The sequence below is a fragment of the Saccostrea cucullata genome, unplaced genomic scaffold (assembly GCF_032062105.1).
Source record: "Saccostrea cucullata isolate Sc308-1 unplaced genomic scaffold, CSIRO_AGI_Scuc_v1 ctg2696, whole genome shotgun sequence".
Classification (NCBI taxonomy): domain Eukaryota; kingdom Metazoa; phylum Mollusca; class Bivalvia; order Ostreida; family Ostreidae; genus Saccostrea; species Saccostrea cuccullata.
The window spans coordinates 145,911-159,533 of NW_026921491.1; the positions used below are offsets into that span (position 1 = coordinate 145,911).

General features: G+C 37.8%; 1 protein-coding gene across 1 annotated transcript; it reads right to left on the reverse strand.

Moving 5' to 3' along the window:
* Window positions 1–540: 540 nt before the first annotated feature.
* LOC134260127 (uncharacterized) lies at window positions 541–1,041 on the reverse strand. Its single transcript, XM_062742709.1, has one exon. The coding sequence runs from the start codon at window positions 1,039–1,041 to the stop codon at window positions 541–543; it is 501 nt and encodes a 166-aa protein (XP_062598693.1).
* Between the last annotated feature and the right edge of the window lie 12,582 nt (window positions 1,042–13,623).

The window sequence follows — 13,623 nt, forward strand, 5'->3', positions numbered from 1 at the left end:
AGTACAGATTCTGAGCAAGTTTTTTTTTTTCTGAAAACATCCCCCTATATATATCTTTAGGCCATTGCTCGGGAGGAGCAATGCGTTTTGGTCATTATATAAGAGTTGACCATTGCTCGCGAGGAGCAATGGTAAGTAAACAAAGACTACCGGTATCTTTAATTATATAATAACGGAATCAAACATAAACAAACATAATGAAATAATTAAAGACCGTTACAACTTCCCCCCACTTAAGTTTTTGACTCCGTTCAAAAGAAATGACTCTTTACAACACAGAAAATGTACAAGATCTTCAATCTACATAGTTAAACAAGATAATAAACACAAAAATAATCATAAAAAAATATTAACAATGAAACGATAAAACATAGCGTAAAACAAAACAGTTCTCCAGTCTTGAAATAATATAAACATGACAAGTTATCATATTTAGATTAAATATTTCACAATTATTTACAACTTATATATACAACCAAATCACAAATTTCCCTTTACAAGCTGATCAGTGAAATGTTTGGGTACTTCACTTAAAATGTCTTAAGCTACTGATTCAAAGTCAATGTCTTTAGGGTTCACATCTTCAGAATACACAATCTGCGAGTCGCGTGTAATTTCCTCTGTCCTGCAAGGGTCCCGTCTGACGGTCCGGTTCATTGCGAGGCAAATCGTAGTCTTCGTCACAGCGCGATTGTTGTTATCGTCTGTTTCGGTCATTATGGAATCGTTATCACGGTCAGAATTAGTGTCATCACACACAATCACTTGACGAATATCCATGTAATCGTTCCCGTCCTCCGAGATAACGATCCTCTCGTCACTAATAGAGTCACTTTCTCCGAGTAATTCATCGATAAAATCGAAGTCCATGGAGTTTACTGAGATTTCCTCTAAATCGTCACTTTCGATTAACTGATTCACGGGTTCACTTAGGCCCTCCTCATCACTGGAAATGTCCTCGTAAAGGTGACTAAGCACGTAGACGGGCTTTTTGGTTTCCTCATATCGTTCTCGTTCTACTTTTCTTCTTTTCTGGTCCATGTCTTTCTCGATATCGGAAGATTTATGCACTGTTGATAAATGTCTTTTTAAGTTGAATTTCCCTAGAAATAGTCTGACAAAACGAACACTTGAATGGTTCTACATGGTAATGATGCTGTTCTCTCGGGTGTTGATTCAAATTACTTCGAATACTAAAACAATGTCCACAAATCTCACATCTCTGGTCAGTTACTGTCTCTGAAACGAACTGGCCTTTTTATAACCCGTCCATGTCGGTAGTCCTCGTTCTGGCTTCTGATTGGTTGTCGGCGAGTGACAGATCATTTAGGTCAACACCATGGCGCGTGTCTGCCGGCAACTTCAAACGTTTCTCTCTCGCTGTCGCGCGTCGCTCGGGTACACGGGCGTTGACTGTCTGGTCACTTGTATATTCCGTCGGGGTTATGGCAGAATGTTTATTCCCTCGGTACGGTTTTAAGTTGTCTGTATGAACAATTACGGGTTTTGAAGTTTTGGTACAGCACATCACTTAATCGCTTCACCGCATACCAAGGACCAGTCCAATTGTGTGCTAATTTTGATTTTGTTCCCTTTATTATTTGTTGTTGATTTCTTCTTACTAGATCTCCAATATCGTAGTTTACCTCTCGCACTTTTCGATCATAATTACGTTTTTGACGACACACGTCTTTTCCTGTCACATGATCTTTCACAATGACGTATAATTCACAAAGGGAATTTTCAAGGGTACGCACATGTTCTGAAGGTGTAAAAACACGGTCTTCTTCACGATTAACATTTTCTTTCACTAATTCAACAGGTAAACTCATTTCTTCTCCAAACACCATTCTGTACGGCGTAATCCTGGTCGTATCATGTACTGTGCTGTTATATGCGAATACAACTCCGTCTAGGAATTTGTCCCAGTCATTTTGATGTACAGAAATATACTTCGATAGCACATCTTTCACAGTTCTGTTTAAACGTTCAATCATCCCATCTGATTGGGGATGATAAGCGGTAGTGTGCGTTTTGTTAATATGCAACATTTTACACAGTTCCTGGAATAACTGGCTTTCAAACTGTACACCTTGGTCCGAATGTAATTCCTGAGGACAACCATATCTTTTGATCCAGCCACGGAATATGATATTTGCTACTGTCTCAGCCTCAATATCACGAAGAGGGAATATTTCCGTAAATTTAGTGAAATAGTCCGCAATCACTAGAATATACACAAATCCGTTGTTTGTTTTCTGGAATGGGCCAGCTATATCTACTGCTATTCGCTCGAATTTCACTCCACTTAGATAGGTTTTCATGTACGCGCGTTTCTAGTTACTTTGATGTTTTCGCTCCTCACAGATATCACATGAAGTCACATAATCATGTACACTTTTCCTGAGATGAGGCCAATAGAACTGGCTTTTGTTTATCTGGTCCAGTGTTCTTCTGACGCCCATGTGTCCTGCTGTTTCTGAATCATGGAAATTTCATATAACATTGTCCCTTAGAATTTACGGCACACAAATCCGGAATCGCTCACAATCACTGTCAATCCATCGAATACACAATACTCCTTGTTTCACTGAAAGTAATTCCCAACAAGCATATAGAAATTTATTTTCAAATCCTAATTGGGAAATCGAACTAATCGATGGCTTCTCAAATTCGGAATCTTCTTTCCATCTCAGAAATCTACACATATCCTTAATGGTCAACTGTGCCTCCCTAATATTTTCCAAAGTTAATGAATCCTCTGGCTGTTTCTTTTGTCTTGCTCGTGATGATCGGTTAGCTAGTACATAAACACTACTACAATTCACAGGTAGTATTTCGTCGTCAAATAATCCAATAAGTGAATACACATTATTGCTCACATTTACGGGTACAGTTCTTAGTTGTTCTACGTGGTTATATATTGGTCCTGAATATTCCTCTGTAACATCTAGTTTACATTGTTTCCACGTAACTCCCTGTACATTCATTCTGCTCAGGCCATCGGCATTTCCGTGTCGCTTTCCTGATCGGTGCTTTATCTTAAACGTAAATGCAGCTAACTGCTGTAACCATCTAGGGATCTGTCCATCCGGGTCTTTAAATTTGTGCAGCCACACTTAAGATCCATGATCTGTCCTAAACGTAAATTCACGACCAAGTAAGTATTGTTTGAAATGTTTTACGAAAAACACAAGTGCTAACATTTCTTTGCAGGTTACACAGTAATTCCTTTCTGCTGTTGACAATCACTTTTTCATTTCCATCCTGAATTTGAGATAGTACGGTTCCTATGGCATCGCTACTAGCTTCCGTATCCAGAAGAAAGGTTCCCCCATTAACGTCTGGATAGCTTAGAATAGGCGCACTCACTAGCTTACTTTTTAACAAACAGAAAGCTTCATTACATTCTTCAGTCCACGACCACATCTTATTTTTGCTGGTAAGTTCATGTAGACATCTCGCAATCTTTGCACAGTCCTTAATAAACCGTCTATAGTAAGACACAAGGCCTAGGAAACTTCTGAGCTTACTGACATTTGTTGGAGCACACAGTTCTTAACTGTATCAGTTTTACTGTCAATCCGTTTTCACTACACCTTTTTCTGAAATAACATGACCTAAAGAATGTCACTTCTTTTCTAAAGAATTTGCATTTCTTTGCCTTCAATTTCAATTTGGCTGAATTCAAGCGATCAAACACTGAATTAAGATTTCTTAGGTGCTCATCGAATGTACGACTATATACAATGATATCGTCCAGGTAGAGAACGGTAATATGCCATTGTAATCCACTAAGTACTTGCTCAATGACTCTCTAAAAAGTGGCGGGGGCATTACACAAACCGAAAGGCATGACGTTGTATTGGTATAATCCGCTCCGAGGTGTTCCAAATGCAGTTTTTTCCTTATCACACTCACGCATTGGAATCTGATGATAGGCCATATTTAAGTCTAATGATGTAAACACATTATTCTCACAGATAAAGCGTCTAAATCGTCAGCAATTCTGGGGATCGGATATGCGTCCTTAATTGTCTGGGCATTTAACCTTCGATAGTCAACACAAAGTTTCCAAGTTTTATCCTTCTTCTGAACTAAAACTAAAGGTGACGACCATGGACTTGTTGATTTCTCTATTAATCCTTGACTCCTAAACTTTTCAATTTCCGCATCTAAAATGTCTCTTTTAAATATGGGAACTCTCCTCACTGGTTCTTTAAATGGGGTCTCGTCACTCAAATCAATGCGATGTTCACCTAAATTCGCACGCTGTGCTGGCAGATTAGGGTCTGCAAATGCGTTTTGGTGATTTAATAAAATTGTCTTGAATTCACTTGCTTGTTCCGGAGACAGGTTTTCGCATTCTTCGCGAAACATATTACACAAAAACTCGGGAAGTTCAGCTGATCCATTTCCCAACATATTCCTAACTGGTGTTAATAATGCAATCTCTGTGTTCTTCTTAACACAAACTTCGCTGTCGCCTGGGTTAAATACACCAATTGTAACTCCATCTTCGGAATTCACTAACACATGCGCAATTGCGATTCCATGGGTGTGGACAAACAATTTCAGAGGCACTAATATCCCTTCTTTGGATTTTGTACCGGAAATCACTCTCGATTTCATCACGGCTTCATACTTCGGGGGAATCACTTCATTCTCCATTGAAACCACCAGGCAGCCTTGATTTTCATCACTTCTGTGCGCCTAATTTATCATCATATGATTATTTCGATAGTCCCACTGACACTCAAACAGTTTTGAAGAAGATCGGGATTCATGCGAGCGCCCTGGAAAATAAGATATGGGGGGATTTGTGTGCCAAGTGCATTGCCCACACCAATGATTTTTGGAGTTTGGGATTTTTTTTACACAATACCAGGGGGTTTAGATTGTTTTAAATTGACAACATTTGGTGGTTTATGTTGGAAATTAATTCCTTTTTCATCTACATTATATATACAATAAGGCTTGTCTTGAAGGTTGTACTTTGAAATGATTTTTTCAAGTTCTTGAAAATATTTACGTTTTCTTGCGATGCCGACTTGGCGCGAGTCATGGCTAACCCCTGGCTTTTATTGTCTTCAGCTCTGGCCATCTTGACATAAAGGAGTAAATCCAATTCAGCGTGAATGGCGTGTGTTTTTCTCTGAGGCCAAAATGTACAACCATTGATGTTGCAAAATCTACAACTTCAGACCGGAAAATGCAACGAACTTCAAAACAAATTTGATTCCTAGATCCGCCCACTTTAGATCGATACAAACGGATCGTAAGTAGACGGACTCTAATTTAAATTTTTAAAAAAAATATTGATATCAATCATTTGTTAATATATTCCACACTGATTAAAATAATATAATTTATATCACACCACACATTTTATTTTGTTATAATTACCCATAGCCGTAGTTGGCCATTTTATATGTTCGATTCATCGTGCCTCCTGGTCAATATCTAGAGTAGGTGCTGGGCCGGATTTTACGGCATCAGCGCTGATGGTGCCAGACACCCTGTCTAAAAGAGTTGTTTTTGGGACTCCATATACTTTAGCTGCGTTATTAACAGTCATGTTTTTGTTTAGAACCTTGTGTAGAGCATTTTGTAGAGAAGTGGAGGAATATTGCCTATATTCTCCACTCACTTGATGGACCTCCTGTAAATTTCAAGCAATAAATTTCGGAGCATTTTCTTAAAATTTATTAAATATATCTAAGAAAAAGGTAATTTTGACAAAGTGAAATAAAATAATTGATCCACTCCAATCTATCTGAAATCCTTGCATCCTGATGCCATCGATGTATATTTCAATAGGAATAAAGATTATTTATTTTACATGTAAAATAACAACAATAATTAATCACTGAATAAATAAGCAAAAGTAGAATTTTCCGACATGGGACGAACAAAAGAAAAGACCTACCTCTGATAACTTTACTTTGAACATTTTTCTACACGCGTGTTGTGTTTACATTTGGTGCTAAGTATAGCAGGCGAAAAGGACGTCATGGCGCGCGCGCTGTATACAGGTAGTAAGTTTATAAACATAGGTCGAAAACAAGATACGAGGCGATATGCCTACAGAACACCATTGTCATCAGTGGTTCTGGAATATTTTCAACCCTCTCCTAAATGTTCATTAAATTATTTCCCAGGTTCTTATATTTTGATTTGAGATTCTGCTTGGTTTTATTTCCGAGCTTGTTTGTACCTTATTTCAACCCTTCATGTCAATATTGTAATAAAAACACCAGCTTCCATATACAACAAAATTTATTTAACCTTTCTATAGACAAACAAAAAAATTGGTTGGTGTGAGAGGACCCCGACCTTCTGTAGCTCCGCCAGTATGTTTTCTGTTACATTTTTTGTAATGGAATTAATGATTTCACTATTACTAGTGTCACTTGCACTGTCAGTGTTTGTTTTTCTTTACACTACTCTTCTCCGTTTTGCAAAAAATAACAACTGTAAATATCTGCCTTGTAAAAAAAATCCTAATTTTGAAAGTCCAACAAAAATCACCCCCAACAACCTAGCGTACGGAAACGCTAGCTCAACCTAGCCGGGGAAAAGGCCTAGGTAAATTAAAAAAAAACCCCTTATTTACATTTATTTATTGAAAACCTAACTCCTTACTTAAGGTTTTATGGCCTTATAAATTTAACAGGAGCTATAGACGATGACAATTTTTGTACAAATACCTTATAATATCTTAACATAATTTCTAAGGGTGCAACCTGTTAAATACCTATTAAACCTCTATAAAAGTGAGAGAACTTACAGCAAATCAATGCTTTTCAAGATTCCCCACTAAACTAGCAGTTGATACTTTTTGGAAACAATAGAAAATTCAACTTAAAATTTTAGTGGATGCACCCGAAGGGTATGAAATTTGACTGATATTAGTGACACACAAAAGGTTAACTTCCATATTAATAACCAATCATAATTTAGATACACATTAGCCAAAAAGATTTGGTGGAAGCAATATGTGCTTTTCCCTGAGAAGGTTTGTAAACATGCTACATATAAACAAGTGGTATTAAGAATAAGGCAGTATACACATGTATGAAAACATTGATAATAACATATTACTCAAATATAAGGCATAAATGTATATAACAAAATCCATTTCTGCTACAATCCCCCCTTCTTAAGAAATAAATGATTATGTCATTTATTTAAAAAAAATTAAAATATATGTCCCTAGCAGGAATGAAAAAAACTCAAACAAGAAAGGTTAAATAAAATTCAAAAAAATCATGACAACTCAAGCTTCATAATGTTTATAGTTTCTTCATTGTCTTTTCACTGGTAGGACCCCACAGACGTCCAGTCACAAGAAAAGTATCCTCCCCCTCTGTAATCACTTCCTGGTCTCTTGCGTTGGTCTCAGACCTCACCAGTGTACGTGCTTCCTGCTGTAGATTTGGTGGCCCTCCTAAGGTCGGCTTGTGCATCCCTGTATCTCTTCCTGGCTGCCGAGATAGGGGCCAGGGACATGGTTCCCTGTCCTGGATCTTGGAATCTAATATTGCAGACATTCTGTCCTAGTGGAACTGTGTTGGCCCCATGCTTGAGTCTGGCGTGTCGACGTCCTTGATTCTTCCGTCGAATGGCATAACGACAATTTTCGATTCCACAGTGAAATATCTCAATAAAAGCCTCTTGGACTTCATGCGAATATCCCTTGCATGATCTGTAATTTGTCAGCCAAGCATCACAATGGTCTGCCGGGTAGGCCACCCCACCTTCCTGCCACGCAGGTCGGATGTCCCAATCCAGTTCAGCCATCTCTTCCTCTGTCACCAGTATTTCTAAAATATCCATAGAGCAATCCTGAAAAATAGATGTACAACAAGTATTAGGAAACTTCTTTATTTTTTTTTCAAAATACAACTTCAGATTTATTTTTTTTTCAAATTTATAGTGTTAATCTTGTTTAATTGGTGATTAAATCCAATGCTTCACATATCAGGACAAATTGACTGGGAACCAAAGCGTCCGGATAAATGAAGGTCCACTGTAAATCAATTAAACCACGGTTATAACAGAGTATAGGAATAGGGCGCCAACAGTCCAGCTGTTATTAAATTATTCCAACTCATTTATATTACCATGAAGTAATCGATAAAATAAATTTCCAAATCTTATTAACATAAATTTTATATTTTGAAAAAAAAATCACTTATCTGAAATAAATAAGAATAAACTTATGGTGAGTAGATCTCTCTGGGTTTAATAGTTCTCCCAGTTCTTGTTTTTGCGGGAGATCTTTGCTCAGGTTGCACCAAAGGACTATTTGGAAGTGGTTCTGCTGTTTCGCTCAAGGTTCCCTCAGAAGTTTGGTCTTCGTTATTTTCCAACCAATTGACTGGAGGTTGTCTCCCTTGGAATGGTTTCAAATGATCCACATGGGCAGTTATTGGGGTACTTTCTGAATTTAACTGTATCTCATAAGTAACATATGAAATTTTCTGAATAATGAGATATGGACCCGTCCAACCTTGACCTAATTTATTTGATATAGCTGGTAAATACCATCTCCAAACCCATTCACCAGGTTCAAATTCTTTTGGTTTTAACCTTTTATCATAATAATGAATCTGTCTTTGAAAGGCAATACCCAAATTTTGATATGCAAACTCAAACGCATTGTTCATTGATACTTTTAACCATTTTACATACATTGAAGGACACAGTTACCCAGGATTGCTGGTGGTATCCCAACCATGATATCTAATGGGCATTAAATTTCCCGATCCAACATGAGCAAGTTTGGAGTACATTTTGTACTTATGCGAGGGGTTGCACGATAGGCCATCATGAGGTAGGGTAAATGGTCATCCCAATCATCTTTATTTTCATTTACAAACGCAGATAACATTGCGATCAGACTTCTATTTAAGTTCTATTAAAGCGCTCAACAAGGCCATCAGATTGTGGTCTATATGGAGTGGTGCTAGTTAACTCTATGCCTAAAAGTTTACAAAGTTCAAAGTTCAAAATTTTTTTCACTTTCGAATTCTCTTTCCTGATCAGTATGACTTTGATTTGGAACACCAAAACGTGAAATAAATTCAGTAGGAAGTTTGTCAGCAACTGTAAGGGCAATATGATCAGACACAGCGTATGCTTCTTTCCATTTTGAAAAATAGTCACCTACAACAATGATATACTCATTATTACAACTTTGTAATCAGCTTTATCATTCATTTCAGTCATTATTTCGAGAGGTAAAGAAGCCTCACTCCCGAATACCATACTGTCAGGTGTAATTCCAGTTACATATTTCATTGGGGGGGTGGTATTATAAGCAAGTAATAAACCATCCACGTATCTGTCCCAGTCAGTTTGAGATATCGTCAAGTATTTAGATAACATGTCCGTGATAGGTCTGTCCAGGAGTTCCACCGTTCCGTAAGATCGGGGCTGGTAAGCTGGTTATTCTGGTTTTATTTATCTCCATCACCTTGCATGAAATGGACTCCCCTTGGATAACCGTATCTTGTGATCCATCCTTTGAATATTACTTTTGCAATGGTTTCAGCTTCTGTTTTGTAGTGGGTATATCTCCATGAATTTTGTTATGTAATTAGCAACAACCAGTATGTACATTTGCTGATTTAAGAAATGGCCCTGAAATATCATTTGCTATTCGCTCCTTCTTTTCTTCAGTCAGATATCTTTTGATGAAGGCTCTTTTCTTACGGGTAGGTTTTTCCTTTCTTCGCATATTTCACATCAACTACAGTAACATTATCCTGTACATATCGTTGCACATGTGGCCAGTAAATATCTATTACCCGTTAGTTTTGCATAAGTTCTTTTTATTTCAAAATGTCTCGATGTTTCCGAATCATGAATATGCCACATTACTACATCACGTAATGATTTTATAGTACATATTTTATGTTTTTCACAATTATTTCTTATCCATCGGTAGCAAAGAACTCCTTTTTCCTCATCGTTAGAACCGGAATTCGATCGTTAATGTTTTTGTGTGAAAAAGAGGTAACGGCTGGTTCACTTAAATTGTTCTTTTTAAGTCGAAGTATTTCTTATATAACATCGTCATTCTTTTAGTTTCATTTGTCATCTTAATTCGCGGCTGCATTCTTTGTTTAGCTCGTGGGGGTATATTAGCACATCTATTTTGCTTATCTTTTCGCCGATTACCACTTTCATCTGTCGATACACAACACACTGTATTCTCACTATCGGGATAGATAAGTTTCACAATATGATAAACAATATTTTCCTAGGAATCACATAGAATAACACACAGTCTTCGTTACTCTTTTACTGTTTTGAAACATTTTCCACTTCAATTCATCTTCATTGGTTACGTAACGTCTAATGGGGAAGTACATTGATATCATTATATCTTGGCTTGATCGTCAATTACAGTGGCAGTTCTTTGGTTTGCTTTATTGTAATTCTGATATGATCTGTTCCAGTAAATGTTCAACCAAGCCTCTTTCGTTACTTCTCACTAAAATATTGACAGTAGTGAAGGAAAAACTTCAAGAGCACTGTGCAACTATATATTCAAGAAGTGGTGTAAATCAGATGTGGATACTTAAAAATTCTAAAGAACTTTTGGACAATTTGAAATCACAAGACTTTACAAAAATCAACAGCATAAAAACTTACGACTTTTCAACTTTATACACAACAATTCCCCACGACAAATTAAAATCCATGCTTTTTGATATCATTGACAGCTACTTCTTCAACAAAAATGGAACTCGTAAGTTTACTTACCTCGTCATTGGTCATTTGCTAAAATATTATCATTTTTGGAATATACAATTTTTGTTGAATAATTGTGTGACTTTGCTAAAGACAATTTATATTATTAGGACTATTTCAAAGTATCAGTTCAAAAAGTGCTTAAATATTTTCATTTTTGGAATATACACTTTTTGTTAGTTAATTGTGTGACTTTGCCTAACGTAAAAACAACATTCATTTAGATGATCTCTGATTACCTATGTTTTTGTTTCCAAAGTAGAAATTTATATTTTACAGAGGAAAAAGGAATGTTAATTTATGATTTGTATACTACTTTAAAATTCTAATTAATTAACCTGCATTGTCACAACAGACATAGGCATTTACTTCAGTGAAATCAGTGGGGACAATGTCTTCAGGCCTGGTATTTTCAAGTACACAGTAGCAAGTGAACAGCATCACTTCTATGTACAGTTTTTAACAGGTGCTTATAATATATCCCAGAATAGGTTCATTCACACCAGATACATTGGTGATTAGAAAAGGCACCTGAATTGCACTACCTTGTTCTAACAATTTGAAACTGATAGCAAGAAAACCTTCAATAGGAATATCTGAGCCAGATGCAGATACTAATGAAAATTTCTCTTGACTGTTAAAATTCTTCAACACTTTAAACTACATCTTGACAATAATCCCTACTTAGCAGTGCAACTTGGCTTCTGTATCCTATAATGCTTCCACATGCTTCTGATAATACAATAATTCAATTATACACAGATATGACACGGCTTACGAACAGTTATACAATATTCAGCCCAATATTGTCAACATCACCTTTTGTTTCATTTACAGAAATTGTTGAAAAATTTGTGAGTCTAACATTCAGCAAAAAAATGGTGTTCATATCTTTGACAGCATTACATTTTCTTTTTCTATGCAACCGAATGTGCTATCTGACATTTTACACCACAATATGTAGTTTGTGCAAACTAACTTTGATATTTTCCTTGGAGAATGGAGGACGACATGATAAACAGCTCTTTGGACATTTCATTTGCTGGGCCTCCAACTGTCCCTCTGCGGATTCCCAACTGCGGCGGTTTCGTTTTTGAACACCGTTGTCGACGATGACAGATCCACAACATGTCAAGCAGTGGTCGCAACGTTTGCCGTTGGCTTGGTAGTTAGATCCCACCTCTGATGTTTCAGAGGTCCGTGTTTGCTCTGCTCTTATTTTACCTGATCCCACCTCTGATGTTTCAGAGGTCCGTGTTTGCTCTGCTCTTATTTTGTATATTTGTTTAATGGACGTTGAGATTGAATACTGTTCGTTATTTCCATATCCTTCTTCTTACTTTATACCAGGGACAGCGGGCTCTATACCAGCGCAAGTGAGTTAAGGCTTAATATGGATATTTTTATGCAAATAAGCTAATGAAAATTCATAATTTGTATATTTTATGTACAGAGAAGGTTCAAATTGATTTTCTGATACATACTCAATACCCACAGTTTATTAATGCAAGTACACATTATGACGTCATTGTTCTCTCCCATTCAAGGTTTTAAATCATATAAACAAAATCACGTCGGCGCAATGGCCTATCCTATCTAATTTAAAATAAACAATGTATGATATTAAGGTGAATATTCTTAAAAGTAATTAAATTGCTGCACAAATCCTATGCACTTTCTCAATTGATAAAAATTTTAAGAAACTTACCCTCGACAGTGGATTTTTACCCTGTTAAAACTTAAAACTGCACGAATAGTAAGTAACCAATTGCACTGCCGACATTTGTGCAGCAATATCGTTAATCATTGGAATATCCTGCGTCTTTTGATACCTTGTTTTTGTAAAACAAAGTAAGGTATGCCCTTGCGCCGAAGCGATTTTGTTGATGTTTCTTATAAACTTGTGTAGTACAGGTCGATGACGTCATAATATGACGTAATAATGTGTACTGGCTATCACATGTCGTGGGTACCAAGAATGTTTTACAAAACAAGTCTTAGAATTTTCTGTGCGGTAGGTAGAGCAATTATGGAATTAAATTAGATATTTTGTATAGAAATTTCAATATGTAGCCTTAACTCACATGCGAGGGACAGCGGGCTCTATACCAGGGACAGCAGGCTCTATACGAGGGACAGCAGGCTCTATACCAGGGACAGCGGGCTCTATACCAGGGACAGCGGGCTCTATACCAGGGACAGCGGGCTTCACAAGAGTGACAGCTGGCTCTATACCAGGGACAGCAGGCTCTATACCAGAGACAGCGGGCTTCACAAGAGGGACAGCAGGCTCTATACCAGGGACAGCAGGCTTTATACCAGGGACAGCAGGCTCTATACCAGGGACAGCAGGCTCTATACCAGGGACAGCAGGCTCTATACCAGGGACAGCAGGCTCTATACCAGGGACAGCAGGCTCTATACCAGGGACAGCAGGCTCTATACCAGGGACAGCAGGCTCTATACCAGGGACAGCTGGCTCAATACCAGGGACAGCCTCTTACCAGGGACAGTTCAACAGGGCAGCGGGCTATCCTACCAGGCAGGCTTATACCAGCGGGCTTCTGATAAGGGACAGCAGGCTCTATACCAGGGACATTCTTTATACCAGGGACAGCAGGGCTACCAGGGACAGCTATACCAGGGACAGCGACAGGCTCTATGGACAGGCGGGCTCTATACCAGGGACAGCGGGCTTTTACAGACCAGGGACAGCAGGCTCTATACCAGGGACAGCAGGCTCTATACCAGGGACAAAAAGGGGCTCTATACCAGGGACAGCGGGCTTCTCTATACCAACAGACAGCTGGCTATGCTCTATTTGACATTTTACCAGGGACAGCGGGCTTCACAATACAG

Excerpts from the sequence above, each read along its gene's own strand:
- LOC134260127 (XM_062742709.1), bottom strand. The coding sequence starts at position 1,041 with ATGGACCAGAAAAGAAGAAAAGTAGAACGAGAACGATATGAGGAAACC.